Source organism: Echeneis naucrates, chromosome 9, assembly GCF_900963305.1.
Source record: "Echeneis naucrates chromosome 9, fEcheNa1.1, whole genome shotgun sequence".
In the NCBI taxonomy this organism is placed as follows: domain Eukaryota; kingdom Metazoa; phylum Chordata; class Actinopteri; order Carangiformes; family Echeneidae; genus Echeneis; species Echeneis naucrates.
Genome location: NC_042519.1, coordinates 1681051 through 1705586, shown reverse-complemented (window position 1 = coordinate 1705586; position 24536 = coordinate 1681051). Strand labels below are relative to the sequence as shown.

Below are 24536 nucleotides of genomic sequence, written 5' to 3'. Positions count from 1 at the left end.
CATATGGATCTATTGTTTCATATACACCCCATGCCTATCCTTCACAAGCTGCACCATAATATACATCCAAAACAGGAAGCTTGAGACTCTGACCAGGACTCTTACAGACCTTTACAAACAGTGAAGCACGTATTATTCTCAGCAGGCTACAGCTCAGTGATGCTGCTATCAAGAGTCCATGACAAGCCATGAAAGGCAATTGATAAAGGAATCTTTATTCCAACTGACAAGGGACAGTTGTAAAATTTTTTGTGATTTTTTTCCAATTTATCAAAATTTGTTTGCAAGTGTAAAGCCAAATTGCTATATTAAAAACTTCAGTTTGTCAACTACTGAAAGAATGTATTAAAGGGGATTTATAAAATATGTTCAGGTTGCAAAATTTATTTTAAACCAGCCACTCCTCTGTTACAACCCTCCCAGAGTACAGAAAATTGTAACACATGACAGGGAAAGTTGTAAAATGTCTAAAATATAAATAATTAATCAATGAAATACCCCAAATGAAAAAGTTTATTTTTCATTCATGTTATGGTGATTATTGTCATATGATTTGGCTACACCCCTGACTGATTTTCCTTGTTTTATTTCATTTGAAGCCTTTTCCAGCAAAGGAAGTAACACTCCCTTGACCGTCTTCCTCTCTGATATTTGGCATGCTACAAAATAACATGCATTTCCACTGACTATTGGCATGCAACTGATCATCATTAACTTAATCTAGTTTATACAGACCTAATACATAACCTTACTGTATATATATTTATATATCTAACATTGCTCTTATTTGTTTTTTATTATAATTATTATTATATTATTTTTATTATAATGAACAAGAACTTCCATGAGAGAGAACTGTGACCTCTTAAAGCTATGCAATATTTGGTGATCAAACAATGCAACGGAAAAAAATTTAATCATTAACATTGGTGCTGTTGATGATCCATGCTTCTAAAATGAAAGAATGAAAAAATTAGAGAAATAATTAAAAAGAAAGTCAATGACTAGTTGGCTCAGGGATGGTTGTAGCAAGGCTTTAAAGCCATCCCTGTATCATTAACCCTGTTTTTACCTCATAAAAAATGTCTTATACACATAGTGGTTAGTGCCGTTGCCTCACAGCAAGAGGGTCATTAGATAGATTCCTGGACCTGGAATCTATGTGGAGTTTCTATGTTTGTGTGGATTTCCTCTTATGAATGTTTAGGTTAATTGGTAACTCTAGGTGTATGAGTGTAGGTGTCAGTGATTGTTTGTTTTGTTAGACCTCCTATCAGGCGACCTGTCCAGGGTGTGCCCTGCCGTCAACCTATGTCAGCTGGGACTGGCTCCAGCACCCCCTGGACCCAGACATGAATAAGGGGTAGAAGATGAGTGAATGAGAGAGAACTTGCTTGACTGCCAGCTTGACACATTTTAGTCATTTCTGTTTTTCCATTCAGTTTTTATGTAACAGTGATTCTGATAATACTTGTTTGGATTTCTTGACTTCTGATCTCAGGACAGTACTAAAAATGCTTCTGATGGAAAAGTTCCATTTTTATTTCACAAAAAAGTGTTGGTGAAAGCTTTTTCTGGTGGTTTCAAATGTGGCTCCTTTTATGATTGCAAGATGACTAATCGAGCATTTGCACAATGAATGGTTTCTCTCTAGCTTGTTTGTGATTGGAGAAATTCAAGGTATTACAACCGTCCTGTGTTATAACTGGTTCCCACCACACAGTGACCAGAAACAGCAAGGCTGTAATCTATGTTTAAAAAAATATGCTCTGAGGTTTTTCCTCCGTTGTTTTAAGAATATATTAAGACAGGGACAACAACTACGGACTAAACAAGCTACAACAAATGTTTTCCTTTTGGTTAGTCAAAATGAGATGTACATAAGAGATCCATTACAAATAAGCAGATGTGTAGACATGCCATAGCATCAGGTTGGAATGCATGTCTAAAGGGGCCAGTTGAACTGTGTTAATAAGAAACCATGTTGATTTATAGTAACTGTTAACGGTTTTTAGTTACTTCAGCTTCCAATCACCCTTAGAAAAAATCTGATGGGCAGACAAAGACTGGTCAAACCTTTCCTCTGTGAACACAGCTAATTGGCATTCCTGTTGTCAAAGTAACAAATTAAACGGAAATTACTACGCTAGTAAGCTTAATGTGCTGTTTCCGTGGTAACTGTTCTTGTGGAGGCAGCTGTAGGCAATTAACAACAGCCAGAAGGCAAATGTTCAAACTGGTTATGAGTGAACTGTTTTTGCATCTAGACTGAGAGCATTTCTTCCATAGACACAATAAAACCAATATACATTAAAAGGTCTAGTGTACGGTCCTAAGCCGAAAATCAATCCACTACAGTCTCATGACTTAAGAGAACTTGTCTCTGTGTGTTTCTGGGTGTGAATAAGTGAGAGGAAGTATTAAAAGATGGTGAAATACACATTGTCCATAGAATTGACATCTTTTCTGACTCTTAAATTTTTATTTGAATATTTAAAATAAAATGCAGACAGCTTTGGGAAATTAGAAATGAACAAAACTAAATGAAAAGTGGAGTTCAACCATTAATTTTTCTTCCTCATAATTAACTAGCAGTTGACCATTTTCATCTAATTTTTGAACAACTGAGTAACTTACGTGTCATTTTCTCTTTCTTTTTCTCTTATATCCACTTCCCTTTGGTACTATCAGAGATCATGAAGGCAGAATAATAAAATCAGACCGTAACACTCGCCCCTACCATTGCGTCCAAACCATGGCTCCAGTGGCCCAGCAAATTTTATTCAATATTTTTTTTAAGAAAAACTTGAGACTTTATATTTATAGGAGCTTTCCTTGACAAGGAAAAGAAGCATGAATCACTTGGCTCCAATTTGAAGTGAGACAATCTAATCCTAACACTATTTTGGTGGTCAGTCTTGGTGGTTCAAGGTTCATTTTATCGTTGTTCAAACCATGTTAAAACATGAGTGAATGAAATTTGTTACCAAATACAGAATAAAACAGAGTTCATTAGCCAAATTGCTTTTTGGTAGAAACACATTTGCCTTTTTCTGGCTTTGAAGCTCCACCACAGACCCTTGAAAAGAGATACAGCAGGGCTGAAGCTGGCCTGCTTCAGCATCGGAACAGGCGTTGGTGGGCCTTGTTAATAATGTTAGCTGTGTTGGTGGCCGATGTGAGGTTGTTGGAGGTGTGTAGGTCCAGGTATTTTTGGTGGTGTGGACACCATCTGCTCCTCCAATAAAAAGGTGAGGGAGTGTGCACCTTCTCCAACTGAAGTCCACAACCATCTCCCTAGTCTTCCTCACACTGATGCAGAGATTGTTTGCTCTGCACCTGTTCACAAATGAATCTACCTTCTGTCCCTACATGGACTTACCATTGTTGAAGATCAGTCCAATCACAGCTGTATCATCTGCAAACTTCACTGTATGATTGTTCAGTTACCTTGCAGAGCAATCATATGTGAGCAGGGTGTACAGCTGGGGGCTCACAACATATCTCTGTGGGGAACCAGTGTTTAGTATGATGTTGGGAAATGAAATGCTATGGCTCTTTGCTGACTTAAGTATGTTAAAAGCACAGCTAAAGTCGAGGAGGAGCAGCCTGACAAAGGAATCCTAGCTCCTCAGGTGGCCAAAAGCAGAGTGGAGGACAGCGTCTTGTTTATCTTCAGTCACTATGATTGGCTGAGTAATATCATTGGACCAATATTGTAAAAGGCCCAAAAAGCTGTGCTAGTTTAAATAAAATTAACTGATAAAACGTTGGAATTCTTAAACATTTCTACGTCCAGGTGTATGAGGTTTTGGATCTGGACCATGCTCCACCTTTTATTGATCTCTGGTTTAGACTGGCTTAAATAGTTTTAAATAGTATAATAAACAGTTTTTCCATTTCCATACTAAAAATAAACATTTCCATATGGCTCATGTTGCAAGTTGCATTTCAGACTGGAATTTACAGCTGGAATTTCTTATCTTGCTGGAAATATATCAGACAGTCCTCTTGCAGAGCATTGTGACTCACATCATCTTTGACCTAATAAGGTCCAAACAGGGGTGAACTCAGATGGGGCAACAGGCCTGTTCCTCTCTTGAGGCAGATCACCCATTGTTTGCTGACATCTCCTGGCAGATCATACAGTTTTCAATGACATTTTCAGAAATTCTTCCATTGATGACCCATCTTCTCTTTCTCAACTTCAGGAGACCCTTCTTCGTCAAAAGCCTGAACTCTCCCACCAGAAACCAGTAGCCTGGTTTCTTGCTCTTTATAGACTACCAGCTGGTCTGTTGTGGCGGAAAACGATAAAGAAGTTTATCCCACTATGACATGAAGCTTGTCATCTTCCAAGGTGTATTCCAAGCTTTGTTGTTTTCCTGTTTGAGCTTGTTTGGCAGGACCACAGTCTTTGGAGCATCTGCCCATTCCTGTTTTCCTGTTTTCTCCTGACTCCCTCCTACTTTGACCAGAGAAGACCTATGGTTTCAACTTGAATCCCATTGCTTCCAGGATCTGCACAACATTTGCTGTGATGACTTTAAGTTGGTCCAAGTTGTTTTGAGAGGTTAAGAGCTATCTTCTTGTAACACTCAACGCTCTTGCTCAAGATGGCTGAACTGGGAAAGATCAGCTGTCTCTCTCATGGGCAGCTGAGCAATACAACCTGCTGGCTTGTCTCCAATGTTAACTCTAGTGACTGCATTTTCATCTAGCTCCCCCTGTTCAGAGTCATGTCACAGGAACATATGCAAATATAGCTCCTGGCCTTCAAGCCACACTTAATTGTACATTTTCTTTATGTCTCCAAAAGCAGCAAACACTCCCCTCTGGAGCGTGAGGAGGAATTAAGGATGTCTGGGCCTTTTAGCAGGAGATCATTAGCATTCGCACCTCTGAACTTCTAACTATTGTTCCAGAAAGGTCTCATCTGAGTTGTAACAAGTGTGGGTTTGGTCCGATGAGGTGACTGATGTACCATACTGGACCAGTCCATGCATGTAGGACGTCTTTGCACAACTTCATTGTGGCCTGGCAGCTGATCATCTCCTGAACTTGAGCAGTGTAGGTGGCCTTCCACTCTGGCTCCTGGGCCAGCTGCCTCTCAGTCCTCATCAATGTGGCTTCAACTGTGTGCCTGTTGCTTGGTAATGTGGCTTGATCTTCTACCCAGGTGTACTTGACCTGCAGCTGTATGTGTGAGCCCACACCTCACCACCTCCAGTTCTCTAGAGGGTCATTTCTTTGCCACCTGGATGGCGGTTTCCATAGCAACAGACCCCGCATCTCGGGATGCAACCAGCACCAATGCTATACCATTTCCACCACTCGAGGAAGTTAGAGGTAGGAGCTGCTTAGCTGGATTTCTGGGGTTGGATGCTTACTGGGGCTTGCTGATTTTGTGGAGGGGGAATTGGGACCACACAAGTGTGTTACTTTGCAGGAGCAGTTCTTACAGGCCATGCAAAGTGCGTTCAAGATGTGTGGGCCAATATTGCAAAGTCTTCAAACAGCTCAGGATGGGTGCCAGCAGCTGTCTTTCCAAATGGTCTGTCCCACAGCACAAGGCCCCCTACTGTGCAGATTTTTTGGGGGAGCCTTGTGACTTACAAGGAGCTGGATCTCTCTTGGCTCTCTCAGTTATTGTTGTTAATATTTACGCTTGCAGGGACCAGGCTTCAATCATTATTTACATCTGTATGTTTTGCCTGCATTTTTTATTGAATCTTCTCTCGTCCTGCTCTCGTCCCTCCAACCTTTTCTCTCCTTCACCCTCTCTTTCTCTCTCTCTCTCTCTCTCTCTCAACCCAACCGCTCGAGGCAGATGGTCGCCCCTGAGCCTGGTTCTGCCCAAGGTTTCTGCCTCTATAAGGACATTTTTCGTTGCCACTGATACCAAGTGCTCTAGGAGTGACTGTGTTGAACAACTCCATAAAAAGTTTGGTGTTGACCTGCTCTGTGTGTAAAGGGTTATAATTTGGCGCTGTATAAATAAGTTTGATTTGATTTTATAGTATTTTCTTAAAACATGGGGATAACATTACAAATGTTCAGATAGTCATTTCAGTCAGTTCAGATGGTCAAGTTAGAGAGGAATGGCCAACCACAGTGTGTTCTCAGTGTGAACGTTGGAGGATAGGTTTTTGGAAAGTTACAGAAAACAGTTGCCGTAAAGTGGCTTCCTGCATCTAACCATTTGATCTGAAGTTTGAGCGAGAGGTAATATAAATTGTACTCAGGACATCTATGTCAACGCAGATTCCATTTCTTTATTCTCATGTTGTCATTTAATTTATCATTATTATATTAAAAGTAGTGTGGAATGATGAGAAACGAAAGGCTGAGAAAGTTTGTACCAACACTTGATTCTCCAGCTCTCTGTTTTCACTGCCAAACTCTACTTATTTGCTGCCTGCTTTAGTCAGGCAATCACTGATAAGGGCTTCAGAGCACTGCTTGTTTTCCCTTTCCTCACTCCTCCCAGGAGATGTTAAGTGCAGGGAAATGAGTAGTCAGTGCTGTTGTGTTGATGGTCAGATCTGGAAAACATAAGGGAGCAATTTATCCTTGATGCACTCTGAGATTAACACAGTAAATGCTTCACTTCTAACTTTCACATATTAATGATATGATACAAACGCATATTGTCCTGACTCTGCAAATGGGAACAATATACGCCGAACACAAATGTGATGTAGTGGAACCGAAGTGACGAAGGTAAAACTAAAATTGAGACACTGTTTTCAGTGTTGATTCTGATCATAGATAATTCTGGATAAAGTACCTTGCTCCACATTGAAATGATTGCATCACTTAATTTCTGCAGATTTGTAAGCTTTTCAGTTCTATCACATTCCAAAGGTGTTCTAATGGATCCAGGCTTGAAAACTAAACTGATCAGTCTGAGACAACTTTATGTTGTCTCCCTTGCAAACATAAAACATAAACATAAAACATCCCTTGCACCATAACACCACCACTGTAGACATAAGTCAGGTTGGGTCCATGGATTGAAACTTAGTCTTCAAAAACCTACTGCATGTACTGTAGGTGGCAGTTGTCGCGAAGTTAGTGTGACATTGTCAGAGAAGAGTGACAACAACGCAAGAGAAAAAAATAACGGCAGGGAAAAATAAAGAGAAGGCAGGCAACTAGCTCCTTTGTTTCCTGTCTGCCATTATTGAACAAACTGATTAATCCAGGTGTGACTGACCTCAGTAGTCATAACAACAATGGTCAGACACACCTGGATTAATCAATATGTCCAATAATGAAATACAGGAAACAAAGGAGCTGTCTGAAGTTCAGGACATAGTGGAGCTTAAAGCATAAAGCCAATTGCAGTGTTGATTTTAGCTTTCTTGTCCATCTGTCTTAAATTGTAAGGGATACTGGAGCTTAGTTGGGGTGGTGCGATGGCTCGTGGCCCCAGAAAATATCCCTTATTTTCAAATCCAAAACTTGACAGCTATGAATATGACTTCTAATCTCCAGAAACACCTGTTAAGATAACACAACGTGGAGCTAGTGGAAGTGCCCCTGAGCAATCGATCTTCTGTGTCCATGGAGGATGGCTTTAGTCAGCTAAAATTGCATTTTTTTGGAAGTAGTGAACATCAAAAATATGCTTAGAAAAGTGTGCAAGTTGTACAAAAGATTGCTGACATCACTTATAACAGGTGCACACGTGCAGCCTGTATTTGAGGAGAAAGGGTCCAATTGCCAGTTTTGTGTCATGTAAGAAAAAGTAGTATTTATTCACTCTGTTTCCAGAAATTGGAGAAGCCACACTTGTCTATTCTTGTAAGGCTTGTAAGACTATGAAATGAAAATATATATATAAGATGAAATCCCTCTGTCACAATTGTCCACTTAAACAACAAAAAAATAATGAAGTAAATGTGTCATAATGTCTGTCATGCTGCTAAATGACTGAATGATTTAGTCTTCTAACATTGGATTTCACTCTTTCTGTGCATGTAAACACGAGCTAATGATGCACACAAACAGAAAAAGCACTTACTGCTGGTTTCAAAATGTGAGGGACACTTATTTTTCTCTTGGTAAGCAACCACCAGATTACCTCACTTTAACCTAACCAGCATTTGTGGTGAAATAAACTGACTGAGGGCAACTGGAAAGCTTTCTAAAATCTCCGTTATTGAAAAATGTGACTTTCTCTAACACTGGGGATGGTTGCAACATGTTAAAATACATAGGTTTTGTAGAGGACAGATGCCAATTTTGAGTCAAAGTCACTTTTTATTTTAGTTTTATAAAAATTAATTCTTCTCTTGTTGTTAAAGATGTTAACAACAAACATGGTTTCTTCTGGTTTCAAAGAAACTACATGGCAATGGCAAATCTATGAACTGCAGGCTTTAAGGCAGCAATTTTCAAACCAGTTGGTCATGCCTTAATGTGTTGCCACTTATATATTTATACTTACATGGATAATATGTAGATGATTCCTTTTCTGATCCTGCACCCAGGGAGCACGGGCAAAGTGCAAAAAAGAATTCCTGTCCGATCCTAATCAAGCTCATTATCATTTTTGATAGATAGATGAATAGATTTATTGTCATTGTAGCAAATACACAAAGAAAAGGGCTGTTCAGCTTTTTGTTAATCAAAAAGCAGTGGAGATTAAAAAAAATCAAATCAAGAGAATCAGAGAGGTGCTCAGTGCATCTCCCAGCAGTCTAGGCCTAAAGCAGCACAACTAAAACTAAACTAAAAGAAAAAACTAATTAAACCTTAAACTTCTAACTGTAGGCTTTACCATAAAGGAAGGTTCAAAGCCTGATCTTGACAGCTGGACCACCAGACCGATACTAGGACTTGGTTCCATAAAAGAGGACCTCCTGATTTACTCTTGGAGACTCTGAGAACCAGAAGTAAACCTACATCCAGAGAGTGAAGTGGGACTCCAAGGAACCGCTCTGAGACACGATGGAGCTTAGTCATTATGAGCTTTGTACATGAGGAGGAGGATTTTAAATCCTATTCTGAATTTTACTAGGAAGAGCAACTAGCACAGGAGGAATGTGATCTCTTTTCCTGTTCATATTTGTGCAGCAGCGTTCTGAATCAACTGAAGGCTTTTCAGAGAATTGTTGGGACATCCTGATACAATAGTCTAGTCCAGAGGGTAACAAATGCACTGACTAGTTTTTCTACATCCTCTTGAGACCGGATGTTTCTGATCTCCAAATTATTGTGTAGGTGAAAGAAGGCTGTCCTAGAGACTTGTTTTATATGCAGGACAAAGGAACTCTTTGGAACTAGAGGCCAAACTAAAGCCATCCAGAGTGGTTACATGATCAGATAATGCTTTTCTAAGGTGGTTAGGGCCAATGACTTCATTTTGATTGAGTTCAGCAGCCCAGCCAGCTTAGAGAGTGTGGGATGACTCCAGACATGGCAGACTGGTTGTTGGTTTGTCACGTTAGGTTTGTTTCATAAACTGTAGGATTAGCTGCAAACATGTTGTAATCAGTAACAGTATCAAACAACAGCTTTTATTTGGTTGATCAACATGGAAAAAAAATCTGAAAATATTTTAAAAAGAGAGAGAGAGTGGGAGAGCGAAATCAATAACGCTGTGTGATGTTCGCGTTCAGGTCTTTGTGGTCATGGTCATGGTGGTCATCTCCACCATGTATTCCTCCCCAGGAGACAAAATTCAGTTTGATACCACTGCTCAGTCTTTATTTGTACCTATTTTCATTGTTATACTCTGACACAGAAAATGACTGTTACTGGTTCAGTGACATGATTAAATGAATAAAATCAAAAATAAAACAAAACTGTCTGAAAGTCTCAGTGAAAAGAAGTCAAAGCATTTGGGCAAACCAAATGTTTCAAATAAATGTTCATCCATTAACAGTATCTGCAGACCAGAGTAACATTGTAGAATTTCAACCACAGCTTCTAGTGTGTACAGTTTTAGAGAACAGGCGAAAATCTGGAGCAATTTAACCTCTTCAATGTGTGTGATTAGCTAAGATTGACACAATTTTATAAAAAACAGAGCAAACAAATTACTACAATTCAAACTAAAATTTGTATTTTCTTTTTATTTCTCTGTCTCCACAGCTGTTAACGGTCCTGTTTCATGTTTTGTTCAACAAATCCTCAGATTAGATTCATTGTCTGTTCTTGTAATGCAGGTTGTATGCTTGTGAAAGAGTCTTTCTTTGCTGCATCTCCGTTCTCCCATGCTCCAGTATTCAATTTCTTCCCTATCAAGAGCCACTCCACTTGCCTGAACACCTTCACCAACATCCTCTCCTCATTCCTTTCCCCTCCAAACTATATTAAAAGCTCCTTGCACCATGCTCTGGTTTCTATGTCAGTCCCTGCTCCTGGGTACAAAAACAAGTTCTGACAGATCATAACAAAACTAATTTGGAAGATAACTTATTATAAAGCTGTTTGACTAAAATACCAATCATTGACTTAAAAGTAGTCTGAAATTTTGAAACTTGAAAAGAATTTACAGAGATAGGCAAATTACACACCTATTAGCATTTGTTTATGAATGACTTTTTGATCTTAATATAAGCTGTGACACACACATCTGCAACTGCAACAAGAGTTCCTTTTTAATCAATATTATGATTACGCATTTTTGCATGTATATTAGTGCAATCTACTGTTTATTTAATGTCTTATCTCATAATAACTTAAGTATGGCAAAGCTTTTATTTTCTTTATTTCTTTATTTTCTTTTCTATAGTTTTATGTTTAAAATTGATTATTTAAATTGTGGAAAGTTAATTCAAATTTGATTTGGTTGGCTCTGCTTACAGCCAAAACCATAAAATAATATGAATCATTGCTTAATTGTGCTGTACTTTGTCAACTATTTAATGTAATATCTAAATCTGAAACTGAATTAGCTACTGTCTCTGCAAGATAGAGAAGTGGGGTAAAAATACAACACCTCCTGACTTGTTGGTTTCTGTAAACCAGTCTGCCTGTCTTCCCTGACCACACTGAGTTGTGTGTGGCACAGGCTAGACTAAACTGAACAAGAATGTACTGAACAAATGAAGTTACTAATGTTGGGAGAATCATTTATCATTTTAGGAATGAGGAACCTTTTCAAATCGCATTAATCACACTAGTTTTGATAATATTGGTTGTTTCATGAAGACTGAATTCAGCCCCCAATTTTGCGTGGAAAGACAGAACATTGTGTTGACATTATACAGTTGCATGTGAGGTTGACAAACAGTGGCATCCAGGCGGCATGTTTGAAGTGATGCCTGAGGTTTGATTGGCATCAATGTTTTAAACATCACAAAAAGGAGCCACTCAGCGTTAGCCTCAACAAAGAAATCTAATTTTGGCCATTTCCCTACTACCCTATCAGACAGTCTATGATGTCGATTTGGACATTATCCATCCACATCTGTTGACTTCAAGTGACGTCAAAAACCTTTTATCACATTGAATTCTCACACTCTTCATGGCCAAGTTGACAATTTGCTGTGGAATGTGTTCCCTCTCAGCTGGAAGAAATGTCTTCCTTCCTTCTTTACTTTATACTTCCTTTCTCATTAGGCTCTGACATGCCTTATGGTTGTTTTACTTTCCCTTAGCATACCATCCTGTTTCTCCATATTTATGACTAACGCAAGCCAATCACATTTCTTAAATGAATCTTGAATCTTAAATAATAATTAAACAAACTAAACTAAACTAAAAACAAATTAAATAAATAAATACATAAAATATAATAGACTGAAAAATAAAAAAATAGTGATTATAATTGAATTGAGCCTGTCAATGCCTTCTGTATTCTATCTATCTATCTAACACAAATTTTTTTGTTTATTATGACCATACAATCATTCGAATATAGTTTTCTAACTCTGTGATTGTTTGCATTGCAAAATCGAATCAAATTTGGCAGCTTGTTCGAGGCTGATTTGAAAGTCAAGGCAGAGTAAATCTGCTTCCTTCAGGTGGTAAGAGGCTGTAAATAGTTGTGTTAGAGAATCAGTGATTGTGGTAAAACAGTAACCAGATTTGCAGCAGTTGTTCTCATACATTTCTGCTCAATTCTTGAATAGGAAAAGCATTTTTCAAAACAATAGGCCCAAATCTCTCAACACTTAGCATTGTTTAGTATTTCTAATTTATTCAAGATAATTGCACATTTTCCACATGCTTCTGTACATGTGGGCAAAAGAGTCAGAACAGTTGTGCACAAATCTGTACAGAGACCATTTGTACGTTTCACTGATGAAAACTACTGACTTAATTCTCAATTAAAATGTCAAACTCTTCACAACTTTTAGACATTCTTTCATTATTTGAACCATCACAAGCAAAATAATCCATTCAGTTATCAAAATCTGTCAGGTATACATGTCTATACTACAAATATCTGTGACCTGTTGAGCGTTTGAAATGTCTGCAAAATTGAGTAAGGACCTGTTAGGTTAGAGTCATGTACTAGGAGTCACAATCAACCAATCACAATTTTGGAAGCATATTACGAGTGTGAGTATGAGTATGAGCTTGAGTGGTTGTTTGACTCTCTCTGTCTGTCTCTGTGTGGAAGGGAGACCTGTCCAGGGTGCACCCCACTCTCACCTAGTGTGAGCTGGGATTGGTCCCAGCATCCCCCTGTGACCTGGAAAAGGATAAGCAGTAGAAAATGAGTGTGTGTATGAATATGTGTATATGCAACTCGCCCGCAGAACAATGACTACTGTTCTTTGAACATGGAAGAACCTGAACAGCAGCTACATACTCATGGACAGGTAAGAAAAGGCGTAAGATTATGCACTGAAAAATTCTGTCTGTACAATATATAATAGAATTCAGCTAGATATAAAAAGTCTCTTTTGTATTGTACAATAAAGGATGGTGTCAAAATGTAGAACAAAATATAGAATTGGTATGAGATGCATTTCTTGGGGTCTACATCATAGTGAAAGAGTTTGTCAACCTTTTGGACAGTTTTGCTCAAAAAAGAACTAAAAAACTTTTTTCTGGCCAATTAACTGACACACAAACTAGGTTTTGAAATGAGAATGAAATGATTTAGGTGAATTGCTACATTGCAACAGAATTTGATGTACAATGGAACTGCTGTGGCAATTGCACTTAAGAGTTTAAGAGTAATTTGAAAAATGTGCCTAATCATTTGATGAAAGCTGGAAGTACAGAGTATCTTTTCACAGTGAGCCACTGTCAGAGCTGTGATTTTCTAGGAGTGGGCATGAATAAACAAGAACATTGTGGGATATATGCGCCATTTTCAGGAAATATCTATCACTACGGATACTGATGGATGCCTTGCTCTGGTTCCTGTCAGCTCTAAAACCCAGCTGTTGTGTAATATGTTGTGTTTGCTGCTTCCCTGACAATGGAAAATGCCCCACAAAACATTAGTTTTTTTTCGCTTTTCATTTTTAATGCATGTATGCATAATAATTCACACTCTTGATACAAAAGTACATGTTTAGCAAACAGAAGACAACGAGAAAATCCAAAGGTTTCTTGAAAGAACTGCTGTATTTCTTAGAAAATAAGTAGATTCTTCAAAAAACATCTTTCTGAAGTACACTCATTATTTTCCTTTATCCTACTTAATGTAATCACAGGTTTTTGCCATATTTTACACCTGTTATCCATCATTTGTAGGTACACTCACTTTTTGATTTAGTTGTTTGAATGGACGTAGATTTTATGTGTCATATTTTCTTTATCATTATTTTATTTTTTTAATTGGTTTTATCCATTTCACTGGTGCTGAAGTTATCATCAACGTTCTTTTGGAGTCATTACTCATACTGAAGAGTATCAGGGCCAGACAGGAGAAAAATATTTGAGAGGAGGAAGATTTTATTTCCATTATGCACTTCGAGAGAAAAGTCAAAATGTCTAGATATCAATTATGCAGTTGCACTCCAAGGATGTAGTTACAGCTGCTTTATTCACAAAATTGTATTTTAATATTATTTTCGAAATTGTATTTCAACTCTATTTTTGAAATTGTACTTAAACATTAATCTCAACATTTTGACTTTTTTCTCAAAGTGCATAATGAACTAAAATATCTTTTTCTCAAATATTTTTCTCCTGCCTGGCCCTAATACTCTTCGGTATTACTCATGGCTATAATTGTTACCGAATGTGTGAATAATACACAGGACTTGGATAGAAAAGACTAGAAAGTATTTGCTGGAATGTTGGTAGATATCAAACCACTGAAGCAATTTTTAAGTCACATATGGTCAAATATGGTCAAAAACCATTTGGAAAAAAAAAAAAACAGAGAACATGGAGACAAAGACAAACATTGAATCTGTGCAGCAGATTCATTTGCGAAATGGATACAAGCACATAACTAAGTATGATCATAGCTGTGAGGCCACGTATTTGAAGAATTTAGTAACCTATTCTAAAATGGACACCATTTTTCAAAATGGCTGTAGAATTTTACCTAAAAAGAAATAGTTTATCTTGAATTTTACTTGTGCAATTAATATGGGAAAATTTTCTTTTAAACCCATAATTACAAACTTTTGATTTTCAATTATGATATCAAAACTCCTGTCAAATTCTACATTTTGTTTGTTTGTTTTTTTACATTAAGTTGCAACTGACAATAATAGGATAGTTTGCTAATTCTCTAGCATGCTAGGCTAGTTAGTGAGCAAGCTTGACAACTATGTAAACATAGTTGCCTATGTCTATCTCACTCTCTCTCTCTCTCTCACTCTCAACCCAACCGGTCAAGGCAGATAGCCCCACCCCCCCTCGAGCCTGGTTCTGCCCGAGGTTTCAGCCTCTAAAAAGGAGGTTTTTCCTTGCCACTGTTGCCAAGTGCTTGCTCATCGGGGGATCTGTTGGGTCTCTTTAAATACATTTATAAAGAGTTTGGTCTAGACCTGCTCTATACGTAAAGTGCATTGATGTGACTTTGTTATGATTTGGCGCTATATAAATAAATCTGATTTGATTTGATTTGATTTGATTTGATCAATGTCTTAGCAGGACCAGCTTTTATCTGGTGACAGCACTCTTTGAGATCACACTTGAACAACTCCTTTGTACCATCCATTACAGCTACAATGCTCCTCTCCTTTGGGCTTTAAGGGTCAATTGGGTGTCAGAGATGATACAAGGTAGTATACCCTGTTCAGGTTGCCAGTTAGTCACAGGGCATACACAGTGAGACAGAATTCATTCACATTCATCACTATGGGGAATTTAGGGTAATCATCCATTCATCCTGTGAGTCATTGGACACCTTTGAACAGATCCTTCAAGAAAACCATTTCAGGCTTATGGAGAACATGCAAGACCAGAACTGTGAGTCCACAGTGTTGAGCATTGCTGCATGAAATACTTCAGATGCCTTTTCCTGGGCAGCCTTTCCAGGACTTACAGTACCCCATGTAGTTGAGGTATGCTAGCCTGGGGCGTAGTTGGTTGTTGTGGAAAGAGGAGCCAGGGATTGAAAAATACAAAAACCTTGCAGGAGAAATGCTCTACCACATGAACCATTTCTCATAACTTGATGTGTAAGGAAAGGTAGGTATCAATGTATATTTTACATGTTATATTGAAAACATGAAAAAGTTTAGCTACCTGGTATCTGGTTATCAGTTTATAAAAACATTTTTTTCAGTCATCCAGCAAAATGACCAACAGGATCCTGCAAATATGAATTTTACTTTATCTCATTGCCAAGAGATTTTTTATTTTTTTAATTTTTTTTACTTCTATGCATTTTTGGCTTTGACAGCCTATCCACTGCCTCTCACTCCTGTTCTCCTCTCTGCTTAGTCATTCTACTATACATTTTTAGCCACTCCTCTGCCTCATTTGGTAATAACTGCACATGCACTGAAAGCTGTTTATGTATTGTATTGGGGGCAAAGCTCTTTGAGCTGGCTTTAAAAGCTAAAAGTTGGGGCTTGAGAATAATGATAGATACTGCACTAGAACCATTGTGAGAGAAATCTTCCAGTAAATCTTCCAGATGATGACTGGATTGAAGGTGCCAGTAACAAATTAGTGTGAACATCTGCTATCGAGATGGACCAACTTTCTGAGTTATGTTTGGTTTCCACTATAGGACCATTTCAAGAGCTGTTAGAGTCAAAAGCTTTCGTCATCAATCATTCATCCGTGACTCCTTGTGTTTAAAATCTCAAACTGTTTATTTGTTCAACGGTGTGATTTCAGAAACTTTGACATGTAATTCTGAACAAAAAAAAAAAAAAAACACCTGGAAAAAAGGTGTGAAAAACTCTGAGCTGTAGTGTATATTTTTCAAAACATCATCACTTTGTGTTTTTATCTTTTCCCCACCATCAGTTCCATCAGTCTCTTTATCAGAGACATGTCAACCTCAAAGATCCTCAGTTGTTTATTCCAGCACACAACAGAACAGGAGTCTCTAATTTATGTCTAATTTAGGGACCACATTCTTCAGAGGATGGTCTGGTCTTTGGAGAATTTCTGCTTGAGTCACCTACTGTACCCACCCCCTCGCTCCCCCCACCCCTTTTTAACAAAAGATTTTAGGTTTTAGAATCATAGGTTTTCTCCTTTTGTACCATTTGTTGAATTGAACTGAAAACTGTTACTTTACACTTAAAAATGCAATCCTCAGGCTGACTAATAAAATAAGGACACATCTGAAGGATCCTTTAAAATGTGGCAGTCTAGTCGCACCACTGTGTTAGTCTTTAAATGCAGCCTCTTGGGGATAAGACCCTGAACTTGGACTCGACTTCCATGTTAGTGTTGGGACACCAAGGAGAGTTGCACGAAACATATCCTACCCCTCCTCCAATACAGTTAGTTTTACAGCAACCAGGAGCAATATAACTGTGTTGTTGAACTGGCACAAGCAAAACCTGGTCATGCTGCTAAGCTATAACTGCACGGAGCCAGAGTCACCATATATTGGGTTTGATTTGTTTAACAACAATAATTGGTCATATCAGAAAACAATTATTTTACTGAGTAAAGATTAGACAGGTTGGATGATCAGAACTGAAAGGGAGAGAAAAGCCAGAGAAACAAACAAGTAAACCTTTTCTTAAATTGCAATAAATCATGGGTTTTCTTCAGGCCAGTGGAAAATCTATAACCCATTTGTTGGTAAGGTGTGTATTACCCATCTATAAAGCAAACTTTGTAAAGTATGCTTCCTTTAAAAACAAAACCCTGTAAATGAGCCAGTGTGAAGGTATGAAGGGCATGATATGTGACCCAGTGTTTCTCATTTAAGTTAATGATATGCATGGAGGCTGCTGTATCTCAACAAGGTTATGGTTAAAACATTACAGTATCAGTAGCTTAATATCAGTAGCTTATAGCCTATATATGTAGATATAGAGCATCTATCCCTGTTTAGTCAGTTAACTCCAGCTAGTCAAGTTTTGCTTTGCCATTGTTGCTCAGTGCCCTTAAACATGACACCTCTATTTGTCAACCTGAAAGGCAAGTACAGTAGACCTCTACCATCATAATAGTGCATGATAATGTAGTGTTACATACACTGTTCTAAATAATTCACAGTCATGTAACCCTTATTTGAATAATAAAAAACAAATTATTTAAAACCTCTTGAAGAATATTAGCGCCAAAGCTTTCTATACACCAGTACAATCATATACGTTTGTATGGAGGAACATCCATGTGAGTGGTGCTTTGTGACTGTTACAACGGTCCTGAGTTACAATAAATCAAAAACACTGAAAGGTACAAACACAAATTATCTCAGTCTTTGGTCACATTCAGATGTGTGATTCTCTGTAGAAAGGTTGGTGGTGGTGGTGGGAGGGGCTTATGCTGCTGAAAAGTTTGATCTGATGGAGTCCTCTCTTAACTGACGGTGCTTCCCGGTGTCATCATCTTCAGCATGTGTGCGGCGTTCAATGGTGATCCTGTAGTTCTTTCTGCAGAGGGATGATTCATATTATAAGGGTCTGTGAGGATTCTCATTCATCCATGCCCTGTTTATCCAAGAATGGTTAATCTGAAGGTCAAATTTATTCAAGTTAAATTGCCTTTGGGTCAACTCTTGTTATATTTCAACTTGTTCTCTTTTGTTTGTTCATTTCAGTTATCAAGCTCATTCATTAAATCAGTTTTGCTGATCATAATGGTGTCACTTTTGGATACAAATCAATACCTGCTTTTTATCTGTATAGGCATTGAAGTTCAACTGTGTCATATTTAGTGTATAAATTTGTAAGTGGCCAATAACTTATTTTGTGACATTTTGTATACATGACATTGACTTTTGATCATCAAATTCAGAATATCCAGTCTAGGTATCTGTATGTGCCAAATCTAAAAGAACTCCTGCAAGTGCTAATGAGATATCACATTCAGGACAAACGGACAGCCTGATAACATGATGCTTGGCTGTTGCCAGAGTGGTGAATTAAGAGTTTCAGCATATGACTGGCAGGCGGATGTGTTACATTGACAGTACTTGAACAACAGTTTGACTGTACATTACAAGCTAAACATCCCTTTCAGTTACCGGAAGAAGTAGAATGCTATGAGCATTGCAGTTCCCAGAACAGCTCCCACTATTACTCCAGTCAGAGCTGATACTCCCAGCCCGCCTGTTCAGAGCAGAGAAAGGTTAAAAAATGGACTCACATATACATCACATGTTAGTATACACACAGATTAATAATGAGGACTTACATGACTTGTCTGGTGTCTCATGTGCATGTGCTGTATGTCTTCCTCTCAAAGTGAAGCGGTCAGCGTTAAAGGCTGGCAGAAGCTGAAAGGTTCCATTCACTCCAAAGTAATTGGCGACCACCTGTAAATGAGACACATTGCTGTTTAGATGAAGACATCACTACTTCGGGGTAGGCTCATGGACTATGAATACTTCTTACCTCAAAGGTTCCCTCCTCAACATTGGTCATGGCCATCAAAGAGAAATCTCCGTTCCTGTCCCCATTAACATCCATGGAGACTTGACCAGCAATCCCTGTCCAGTTATTGGAAAAATTATTAGTTGAGGCACAGACCTTATTAAGGCATACAACACAAGAATCTGTGGTTTTATACATGGATGGTTTCTCATAAAAACTCTGGAAAAATTTGGTTTTGGACAGTCATATACACAATTGATTACAACGTTCTACCACAAACCAAGAGCATCAGTCATCACTAACATCCTCATCTCATCAAACGTCACACTGCACAGAGGCACCCTCTCTCCCTCACTCTTTGCAGTTTTCATCAAACCATTGGCAGCAGCAATACATCAAAACAACAATATGACAGGTATTCACTCTAAAAACATAACACATAAAGGCAGTCTATACGCAGATGATGTACTTCTATTTATACAAAACCCAAACAAATCTATGAAAGAGCTCATCACAACCATCAATATATACTCCAATATCTCTGACTACACAATAAACTGGAATAAATCCACCATCCTTGCATTGAGACATCTGTCATTCTCTATCATAAATCCTTAACTTCCCATCTTCTTCTGGCAACATCACATATTTAGGTATCAAATTCTCTACCAAGCTGTCAGAGTTGTTCCACCTGAATTTCACTCTGCTCCTCAAAACAATACAAGATGACTTAAGCCGATGGATGACATTAACATTCTCAATAACAGGACACATAGCCACAATAAAAATTATTTTACCAAGAGTTTATTACCTATTTACAATGATCCCAATCCAACTTACAGCAAAATGGTTTAACTCATTAGACACATTAACAACATTTTATTGGGAAAAAAAAAAAAAAAAACTGAATAAAACTTGCCACATTACAACAATCCAAACATCACGCACCAAATTTTCACCACTACTTATTAGCAAATCAGTTACAATATCTTTTCAAATGGACGCACGCAACTCATCACCATCACCCATGGATAGACATTGAACAAACTGCATGCCAAGACATAGCCATTATGGATTTACCATTTATTAGCAACACAATCAAACACCACAACTGCTTAAAAAACATTGCAATCGCCACAACTGTGACAGCTTGGTGGAAAGTTGATCAAATGAAACATACTACAATCTCACCAACCACACCAACCAAACACCTATATGGAACAATCCAGACTTTACAGCAAATAACCCTAACCCTAACCTCTGATAGGCATCAAATGGTCAAACATTTTTGACTGTAACACCTTGCTATCATTTCAACAACTCACTGATATATACGGCATTGAAAAACAACAATTTTTACAATCCATCAAATTAAAAAATACAATCAAGATAAAAATAGATATATCAAATACACATTAGAACAACCACCACTACTGGAAAACATCAATACAATTGCAAAATCAAAGAAACCACTCTCAGAACTGTATAAACATATATACACACCATATTCCAATAAACAAATGGGAAAAAGACCTTAACATCAACACTGACAACAAATTTTGGAATGTCTGCAAGAACATCTTCAGTATGTTCAGGAACACCAACATAACACTAATACCATACAAGACCATCCACAGAACACACATTACACAATATAAAATGCATTTAATGGGATTAACCGATTCAAACATATGCACTCTGTGCGCACTCAATACAACAGACGATTACCTACATGCATTCTGGCTCTGTCCACCCATACATCAGTTCTGGAAAGAAATAACCGCCACACTATCCAGGCTCACTGGCTGCAACATCCCACTTTCTCCCTCCCCATGCATCCTTGGCAATCTAGACACACTCAACACACAGTCTAAACAAATAATAATACCCCTGCTTATAGCCCTAACTATCGCAGAGAAAACAATACTACAAAAGTGGAAAAACAGGAAAAAATCAATATCACACAATGGCTGGACTTATTAATAAAATGTATGTCATTTGAAAACAAGCGAACAATTCAACAACATATATTCAACATTTCTCAGCTCCATTCTTCTGCTGGTGAGTTGATGCCACCACCAATATCTTTTTCTTTTCTTTTTAGCATTTCCTACGCCATGAATAAAATAATTCTGATGTATTCCTTATTTAGTCATTTATTTAGTTCTTTCTTTATTTTTTTCCCCTCCTGTATGCACAGTTACAGAATACCCTTTTGGAATTATTTCTGTAGATTTTTTTCTTTTCTTGTTTTATCCTAATTTTGCTTCATTTGTTCTTATTAATTTGTCTATGTAACAACTGTTTTTTTTCACATGCTGGGAAGTGAGAATGATGAGGGAGCTGCCTGCTTCTTGAATCTGCATGCTATTCTGTTTGGCCTTACTACTTTATGATCTAATTATCCATTTTACATATTGCAAATGACATATATGGATATATATATATATCCCCTTTGTGGGGTACAGGCAGCATGGTGTTTTGTTTTGGTTTATGCTCTTTTATTCTCTTTTTATAAATAAATAAATAAAAATATAAAAAAGACGGTAATGTCCTCTCATGATGTCGTGGCTCTCTGAGGCCTAATATGTCAGGGATCACAACTTGAACATAAAAAAGTATTTCCTCTCAAATTTGCAAAATGCTGTTTTCATATAAATGTCACTAGTCAGCCATGGTTCAACAATTTCTTGTGTTTTTCTCTCCCATGTTTCCTCTCTGTCTCTCTTTCTCTTTTTGTGCCTTTAGCTGTGACCGTGGTGCTACTAAGGGAATTCACCTGCACACCTGATTGACATCAGTTCATCCACTACACAGTAATTCAACCCTGGTCTTCCCAGTGACAGACTTGTCCGTCTATTAGAATGGTTGAAGAAGCATTGGCCTTCTAGTACTTTGTATAAATTAACTCTAGTCATCTCATTTCTTTGACCACCCTGGATAAACGTAGTTTTTTCCTGTAGTCGAGTTCCCTGCTTGCCTGCCTTTCCAGTCCCAGTGTCAGATTCCAGACCAGACCAATGCTCCTGTCTGTGGAAGTCTGCTTTCCCCCTTGCCAACATCTCTCCATCTTTTGCAATAAAGAAACCACCTATTCTATTTTAACTTAAGTGTGTGTTCTGCTTTTGGACCTTCATGTTCACCTTTGGATACAATGGCATAATCTGGCCCAGCAAAATGGACAAGATGAAAAACCCTGCTTCTCCAATGCTTTTGGGATCTCACAGAAAGCAACCTTGCAAGCAATGGACCAATTAGCCAATTAGTCAGCTAACTGCCATCTCACATGTTGTAGACCCTGACTCCAATTCAGAAGACCTAGTAAAGTGCAAATCCCTTTTGTTATGTTTTTGGAGAACCCTACCTTTTTTTCTTAGATGAATCCTGGATTGCTTATATAAACAGGCTTCTGAGAGGGAGAGCTCTGACCTGTGCAACAGTGGTGAGGGACAAGCCCTCTTCCTTTTAACTTCTTTGCCTATTTCATTACAGAAATGAACAAGGTATTTCACCATCCAGTGCAGGAAAAAGAGGCAGACGGACCACTGCCTACTCTCTCTTGGTCTGAGTATGAATAATCCATTGCGTTTAGGACACTGGCAACAGGTTCTAGATGGAATGGTGAGGCTCATTAAAGTGTTTTTGTCAGAGGAGTCAGGCAATAGGTGAGGGATAAATAAGTGGTGCAAGATGAAATTAATAACATAATATTTAATCTTTAAAGTCATAGGCGGGATAGTCACCTAGAGAATGGGGAAGAGAGAGAGCAGAGAATAATGAAGAATAGTGAAGGGTTGTGAATGTGTTTACTGCAGCCAGTGGGGGCATTTTTGGGCTACTTGGCCTGTACATCAAAAATAACAGGCTTATTTGTATGGCAGGGGTTATTGCTAAGACATGCTTATTCCATTGCCCTGTCATTGATGAGAGTTTCATCAATTAGAGACTAAACACCCAAGTAGGAGTTTTCATTTTACCTCTTGATTCAATGACTGTGTATGTTCTAGACAGGAGGCCTTTGGCCAACATAATGCACAGAACTGTCCCTCTACCTGTGGTCCTCTCAATTCACCACTGTAAAAAGATTAAACTCCACATCTATGATTGAAACAGCATCACCTAAGTAGTGATTAATCAGGAGGTAAAATGGCTGGAGTCCCCAGTGTCTGTTGCCTCCTGTCCATTGTCTTCTCTCCTTCCAGTAGGGGAGTCACCACCTTCTACAAGCAGTACCCTGAACCTGTCATCCATCCCTCTAGAATATCATGACCTGGCATAAGTATTCAGCAAGGGGAAATCTCTATCTTTACCTTGATACTGTCCCTATGATTGCGCCATTGACCTTCTTCCTTGTGCTCAGTCCCTACCAGTAGCCAGTACAACATGTCACACCTGGAGAGAGAAGCCATGGAGAATTATATCTGGCATCATCAGGCCTTCTTGTTTTGTGTTGGATTCTGAATAATAGGCACTTTCACCCCCCGGTCCTCTTCCTATTTGATAGGGGCACTTACATGGGAGATTGAGTCAGTAGTCATTGAGACACAATTAATTAATTCATTCATCTTATCAGTTTTTGGGTTGTGGGGGTGCTATAGGGAGAGGGCGGGGTACACTCTGGACAGGTCCATCACAGGGAAAACATACAGAGAGAGACAAGGAGAATGTGCAAACTCCGCACAGAAAGGCCCAAGGCCTGGGAACCAAACCCGCAACCTTCTTGTCCAGTATACAGATAGAGCAGGTCTAGACCAAACTTTTTATGGAGTTGTTAAAAAACCCAACAAGACCCTCCAAGAACAGGCACTTGGCAGCAGTGGCAAGGAAATCTTCCTTGAAGATGCAAAACCTTATGCAGAACCAAACTCATGGAGGGCAACCATCTGCCTCGACTAGTTGGGTTGAGAGAGTGAGAGAGAAAGAAAGAGAGAGAGATGGAGGGAGGGCAGGAGAGAAGATGCCATGAAAAAAAATGCAAGCAAAACACATTGACATCAGCAAAGCAAAACATACTGACCACTATATGTGCACTATCCATATTACCAGTAGGGGAAATGGGGTTTTAGCAGAAGAAGTTACAATGGCGGTTGATTAGTAATGTATAAAGACAAATATAGACTTATATGGGTTCCATAGAAGAGGAGCCTTATAGCTGAAAGAGCTGCCTCCCAATACACTCTTGGAGACTTGAGGGACCACAAGTAAATCTACATCAACAGAGTGTATGAAGAGTTGGTTGAGTGAACTCAACCAGACCCAGGTAACGAACCCCAGCTTTGCCCACTACCTTTAGCCCTTCAGTACAGATCACATATTGCCCTAAATTTCATCAATGGACTTCATCCTCCCAAGGTAAACACACCAAACTCACTATTGTGGAATGGTTTTTCAAAACTGTCAATTTTGTTGTTCCGCACAATTCCAAACAGCCAGAGAAACAGCTTATCAACTGGTGAACCATTTTTTCACCACCGTGAAATCCCCTTGGAAATTGTCTCTGACTATTGACTTCAGTCCATATCCCAGGTTTGGAACTCCTTTTGTCAAGTTCACAGTTTGTCTTCTGGTAATAACGCTCAGACGACCAGTTGCCTTAAGGGGAGTGTAGTGTCATGGCCTCGGCCATGGTCATCTACTTGTGTTTTC

At 38.5% G+C, this 24536-nt stretch overlaps 1 protein-coding gene across 3 annotated transcripts in view; it reads right to left on the bottom strand.

Annotated features, from left to right (window-relative positions):
- Window positions 1-16166: 16166 nt before the first annotated feature.
- Window positions 16167-24536, bottom strand: part of npr3 (natriuretic peptide receptor 3) — a 32600-nt gene continuing 24230 nt past the window's right edge. The window contains exons 5-8 of one of the 3 annotated variants that reach the window (XM_029510136.1): window positions 18912-19006; window positions 18702-18832; window positions 18542-18628; window positions 16167-17948 (exon numbers count right to left, since the gene is read on the bottom strand). In XM_029510136.1, coding sequence (XP_029365996.1) covers window positions 17837-17948; window positions 18542-18628; window positions 18702-18832; window positions 18912-19006 — 425 coding nt within the window. In that variant the 3' untranslated portion in view covers window positions 16167-17836. Of the gene's footprint in view, window positions 17949-18530; window positions 18629-18701; window positions 18833-18911; window positions 19007-24536 lie in introns of all 3 variants that reach the window. The other 2 variants (XM_029510134.1, XM_029510137.1) reach the window with 2 other exon arrangements.